The sequence below is a fragment of the Musca vetustissima genome, unplaced genomic scaffold (genome assembly GCF_032173495.1).
Source record: "Musca vetustissima isolate MV318-11 ecotype Yass unplaced genomic scaffold, APGP_CSIRO_Mvet_v1 utg7835, whole genome shotgun sequence".
Classification (NCBI taxonomy): domain Eukaryota; kingdom Metazoa; phylum Arthropoda; class Insecta; order Diptera; family Muscidae; genus Musca; species Musca vetustissima.
Window position 1 is genome coordinate 59 of NW_026881597.1, and position 6701 is coordinate 6759.

Genomic DNA, 6701 nt, shown 5'->3' on the forward strand with positions numbered 1-6701 from the left:
GTACCAACATGAGCACATGCAGGAGATGCTTATTAAAGAAAACTTGGGTGTTTGGTGCTCAAATTGTATACACGTCATTCTAGACTCAATGCAAATTTTCGTCTCGATCGAACAACTTACATTTTATTAAAATCTTCGCTTCCAATATTCACTCAATTTTTTATTTAATATTAAACATTTGTATTTAAATCACTTTCAAATGTCGGCTCACCAGACCTCTTCAATAATTCTTATACAAACAAAATAAAGCATTTTTCATTTAATTAATGGTTATCAATTTTTATGTGTAAGCCAGAGTAAACAGAATGGTAGCCAGAAAAAAAATCGCATCGCCAGACTTATAGACAGTTCAAAAGTAAATAAATACCGATTGTAAACAAACCCCACCAAAATATCAGTGCAAAGTTTTTTTCGGGGGGCAACAATTTCTCTGTGACTGTCTGAAGACTATATTTTGGGGCGATGTTAAGAGGTAGCAAAAAAAAGTCTATAGGCCTGGACATCATGTGAGCAAATAACCAAAACGAACCGAACAACAATGACAATATCCAAAAATATTAACAACTGCGGCATGGTCAACGACCATGAACACCCTTCCCCTGATCCCTCCATGGCCAGTACTACGAAACCAGCAACCCAACATTGCAATTGAAAATGAAAAATTAATGTTTGTTTTTGTGCTTCTCTCTCTCTGTCGCCGACTCTTTGTATGTATTTTTGTTTGTTTGTTTTGTTGTCTATCTATATACGTATAACTGTTTCAATTTCCGTTTGTTTTTCATCTTCTTCTACTTCTATGCTATTTACAGCCATACCCGTTGGCAATTGGACACCACCGGACATCGATTATAATGAACGTTTCACCTGGGAGGGTGCCACCGATATGAGTACCAATTATCGTGAGGCACTGAAGCGTGGCCTACCGTATCCCATCTTAACCGTTGCCGAATATTTCAGTCTCGGCCGTGAAGGCTTCTCATGGGGTGGCCAGTATCGTGCTGCCGGCTATTTTGCCAGCATTTTACTGTGGGCCTCCCTGGCCTCGTGGCTGATGATGAATTTGCTGCTTATCGCTGTGCCACGTTACGGTGCATATATGAAGGCCCTGACCGGTGCACTTTTGATATGCACCAATATTGGCTATTATTGTCAATTGCCAAAACGGCCATTGACCATATATATGGAGGGTGGACGATTGGAATTTCATTTGGGCTGGTGTTATTGGTTGCTATTGGTAGCAGGTAAGTGAAGGAAAAATACAAATTGTTTGTTTGTTGTTGTTGTACAACGTATTCATATTGTAGTAGTAGTAGTTTGGTTAGTTTTCTGGGATGCTGGTAAGTAGAGTATAAATGTTTGTGGAATAGTAGTCGGGAGAGGACTGCGGATGCAGATAAGAAGAGGATTTTTGTGAAGACTGTGGAGAGGATTAAACCTACGATTCCAATATGAATGATGGAAAAATATTTCTTAAAAAATCTACACCTTCAATAGGCCTTGAAAAAATATTTTTTAAAAAATATTTCTTAAAAAATCTAAGCCTTCAATATGCCTTGAAAAAATATTTTTTAAAAAATATTTCTTAAAAAATCTACGCCTTCAATATGCCTTGAAAAAATATTTCTTAAAAAATCTACGCCTTCAATATGCCTTGAAAAAATATTTCTTAAAAAATCTACGCCTTCAATATGCCTTGAAAAAATATTTTTTAAAAAAATATTTCTTAAAAAATCTACGCCTTCAATATGCCTTGAAAAAAATATTTTTAAAAAATATTTCTTAAAAAATCTACGCCTCCAATATGTCTAGAAAAAATATTTTTTAAAAAATATTTCTTAAAAAATCTACGCCTCAATATGCCTTGAATTTTTTTTTTAAATCTACGCATTCAAAATTTTTTTTTTTTAAATCTGCGCCTTCAAATTTTTTTTAAATCTACGCCTTCAATTCTTTTTTTTTTAAATCTACGCCACGAATTTTTTTTTTAAATTTTTTTTAAAAAATCTACGCCTTCAATAGGCCTTGAAAAAATATTTTTTAAAAAATATTTCTTAAAATCTACGCCTTCAATATGCCTTGAAAATATATTTTTTAAAAAATATTTCTTAAAAAATCTACGCCTTAAATATGCCTTGAAAAAATATTTTTTAAAAAATATTTCTTAAAAAATCTACGCCTTCAATATGCCTTGAAAAAATATTTCTTAAAAAATCTACGCCTTCAATATGCCTTGAAAAAATATTTCTTAAAAAATCTACGCCTTCAATATGCCTTGAAAAAAATATTTCTTAAAAAATCTACGCCTTCAATATGCCTTGAAAAAATATTTCTTAAAAAATCTACGCCTTCAATATGCCTTGAAAAAATATTTTTTAAAAAATATTTCTTAAAAAATCTACGCCTTCAATATGCCTTGAAAAAATATTTCTTAAAAAAATCTACGCCTCCAATATGTCTAGAAAAAATATTTTTTAAAAAATATTTCTTAAAAAATCTACGCCTCAATATGCCTTGATTTTTTTTAATCTACGCAATCAAATTTTTTTTTTTTTTAAATCTGCGCCTTCAATTTTTTTTTTTAAATCTACACCTTCAATTTTTTTTTTAAATCTACGCCTCGAATTTTTTTAAAAAATTTTTGCCTTCAATTTTTTTAATATGTACGCCTCGAATTTTTTTAAAAAAATTTTTGCCTTCAATTTTTTTAATATGTACGCCTTCAAATTTTTTTTTAAATCTACGACTTCAATTTTTTTTTAAATCTACGCCTTCAAAAATGTTTTTTTAAATCTACGACTTAAATTTTTTTTTTAAATCTACGCCTTCAAAATTTTTTTTTTTAAATCTACGCCTTCAAAAAATATTTTATAAAAAATCTACCCCTTCAAAAAATATTTTTAAAAAAATCTACGCCTTCAAAAAATATTTTTTTAAAAAATCTACGCCTTCAAAAAATATTTTTTAAAAAATATACGCCTTCAAAAAAATATATTTTAAAAAATCTACGCCTTCAAAAAATATTTTTTAAAGAATCTACGCCTTCAAAAAATATTTTTTAAAGAATCTACGCCTTCAAAAAATATTTTTTAAAGAATCTACGCCTTCAAAAAAAATTTTTTTAAAAAATCTACGCCTTCAAAAAATAGTTTTTAAAAAATCTACGCCTTCAAAAAATATTTTTTTAAAAAATCTACGCCTTCAAAAAATATTTTTTTAAAGAATCTACGCCTTCAAAAATTTTTTTTTTTTTGTAAAATCTACGCCTTCAAAAAATATTTTTTTTTGTAAAATCTACGCCTTCAAAAAATATTTTTTAAACCAGTGAGCGGAGCTGTATAGTCGGACGGGGCCGACCATACGATACCCTACACAACTTCCATGAATATCCAACTTTCTGTGGTTCTATATTCTGAGATTGGGCAATATTTCGCAATATTTACACACTTTTTAATGACTAGAGGCCAGCAAATGTTACTAATAATCAGTACAACACCTTTAATTACTTGTACAGATTCCCTTCACCGTGGGTTGTGTTGTGATGTTCGGCTTTCGACTCGAAAAGTACAAATAATTAAGTTTTCAGTCCACTTCATCCGAAAAATATTATCTGATCATCACCTAACATTTTAGGCGTTGTCCTTGACCATAACTGGAACCTCATGGAACATTTCAAAGCGATCATCGCTATATTTCCGCCCTCCACTGTGATAATAGGTTACTAAATAATATATGAATACATAAGCACCTGTAAATATTTAAGTGTAACTCCCGCATCCGAGTACCTACGACAATATAATTGGTATCAATTTAATGGTCAACCACTCCTCTTGGATATACTATCAACTTCTCGGGTCTATGTCCTTCAGTGGTAAATATATACGCTATAGAATACAAATTTTGTCATTTTTCACACAAAAGTTAGGGTCCATTTGACCCGCTAAATATTGACCGATCTTTATCAAAACAGGCATGCTTATTCTTTGGCCTGATCCCCTTCTCCATGCAAAAATTCACGATGTTCGGGCCATTATTGCGGCCTCTGGAGCGACCAGAAAAACCGACAAAAATTAAGTTTTTGGTCCATTTCATCCCCTAAATATTAACCGATCTTTTCCAAAAACAATAGGGGTCTTCATTGGCCAGGACCCATCCTACATGCAAAATTTCGTGAAGTTTGGTCCATAACTGTGGCCTGTATCGTGTTTACAAATTATAATGGACAGACGGACGGACGGACGGACACACATGTCTAGATCGACTCAGCTAGTCGAGATATGACGATCGGTATACTTAAAGGTGGGTCTAGGACCAATATTTCGCGGCGTTACAAACTTCTGGGGCTCCACAAAGCTATAATACCCTGACAACATAGTTGTGTAGGGTATAAAAATCTACGCCTTCAAAAAATATTTGTAAAAAATCTACGCCTTCACAAAATATTTTTTAAAAGATCTACGACTTCAAAAAAATTTTTTAAAAAATCTACGCTTTAAAAAAATATTTTTAAAAAATCTACGCCCTTAAAAAAATATTTTTTAAAAAATCTACGCATTCAAATATATTTTTTTCAAAATCTACGCCTTAAAAAATATTTTTTAAAAAATCCACGTCCTAAAAATATTTTTTAAAAAATTCACGCCTTAAAAAATATTTTTTAAAAAATCTACGCGTTAAAAACATATTTTTTTAAAAATTTGCAACTTCTAATAATATTTCTTTTTAATCTATGCCTTAAAAAATATGTTTTTAAAAAATCTATGCCTTCAAAAAATATCCACGCCTTGTATTAGACCTTAAAAAATATTTTTAAAAAATCTACATCTTCAAAAAATATCCACGCCTTGTATTAGACCTCAAAAAATATTTTAAAAAAATATACGCATTGTGTTAGTTCTCGAAAAAATATTTTTAAAAATTCTACACCTTGAAAAAATATCCACGCCTTGTGTTATACCTCTAAAATATATTTTTAAAAAATCCAAACTTAATTTTTTTTTGTAAAAATGTTAAATAATTCCTTAAAATTTTATTTTTAATTTCCCAGGCATCCTCTGCTTTGTGGCTGGTGTTCTAATATCCATTATCGATTTGGTTTGGCCACACACCTTCTCCACCGTTCTCGAGGTATACTATGGTACACCATATGACCGACATGTCATTCTGGAGGAATCCAGCGATGTGCGTTATCGTAAACGTACCAGTCGCAGTTTAGAAGATCCACCCGGTTTGGGTTCACGTATTCTGCGACGTCTCTCCTCAAAGGCTCGGGATAATTCTATGCCGCAGACACATCGTGGCAATACAAGTATGAATGCTATGTCATCACATATGAGTGGTGGAGCTGCAGGCAGTAGTAGTAGTGTGGGTGGTGGTGCAGGACATCACCAAGTGACACATTTGCCACATGGTCACCATTCAACGAGTAGTGGTGGTGGTGGCGTCGGAGGTGGTGTGGATAATAAAGCCTATCAAAGTGATGTGCCAAAAAGTCCATGGCGTTATCCATTCCGTAGGGCTCAACAGATACAAGCGCACCCTATGCATATGCAAAGGACTATGTCTCAAGATTCAAGTTCTTCGATAGCATCGGCAGCGGCAATGCAGCAGATATCACCACTACATAAACATGCCTTGTCAAGAATGTTACCGTATGTATTCAAAAGTGTATAGAATTGTGGTTAATTGCCAATTAATTGATCTCCATATTTTTTTCTTTGCAGAAATCCTCCTATAAATCGCATAAGGGACCTTGAACACTGGTGACCGGACTTGAAGGCTAGCTAACTATTTTTTCAAACAGTTTTAAGAAACTTAATTGGCAAGACTCTTCAAAAAAATATTTAATTTTTATTCTTTCAATTTTCTCACTCTCTCTCCCTTCTTTTCTTCCGATTCTTTTATTCCGATTAGATAGATGACGTATCCTACAATTAATGACTATCAAACAAAAAATTTAAACGGACACAAATTACATTGTGATAAAAAATATTATTTTTAAATTGACAAATTAAAAAAAAAAAACATCGACAAAAATATGGACGCTTAAATAGACCGATTATGACGAACGAAAATTAGTTGTAAGTTGACATAAATATTTTTAAGGTTATGTTTTAAGTACAACCACCTGTTATGGCAGCCATGTTTTTTTCACACACTCTCTCTAAGATAGATGAAGAAAAAATACCCAGTGTTTTTTGACAATGATTTTGAGACCTTTTGAAAAAGAAGAAAATAAAAATTAAATTTTAATATTAAATATATATAAAAAACATACAATCACACCCTATTTATAAGTGATGATATCATTGTGATAAACCTCCCAATTAATTTGTTTAAAAAATTTAATATTAATTTAAAATTAAATTCTAGTGTAATTGTTAGTAAAATTTAAGCAGAGAGGGGAAAATCAATTTTTTTTCTAAAAAAAAATAAAATAAAAAATTTGAAATAATTTTTTTATATAAAAATTAATTTTTAATAAAAAAAAATATTTTATACAAAAAATTATTTTTTAATTAAAATTAATTTATACATAACATATTTTTTATTTTAAATTATTTTTTATAAGAGAAAACCTCCCCTCCCTGCTTTAGTTTTACCGCAAAAAATCACTTTACAGTGTTACCTTTAAGGTTTTATAAACAATGTATTCAATTTAATATATATTTTTTTAAATAATTAGCTCTAAACTATTATTAGAT

General features: G+C 30.9%; 1 protein-coding gene across 1 annotated transcript; it reads left to right on the forward strand.

Annotated features, from left to right (window-relative positions):
* The first annotated feature begins 808 nt into the window (after positions 1–808).
* On the forward strand, positions 809–5779 carry LOC133327556 (dual oxidase maturation factor 1-like). Its single transcript, XM_061536073.1, has 4 exons — positions 809–1241; positions 5045–5335; positions 5447–5648; positions 5721–5779. Exons 1-4 carry the CDS (start codon positions 884–886, stop codon positions 5761–5763), a joined length of 894 nt encoding a protein of 297 aa, XP_061392057.1. The 5' UTR covers positions 809–883; the 3' UTR covers positions 5764–5779.
* Positions 5780–6701: the final 922 nt, after the last annotated feature.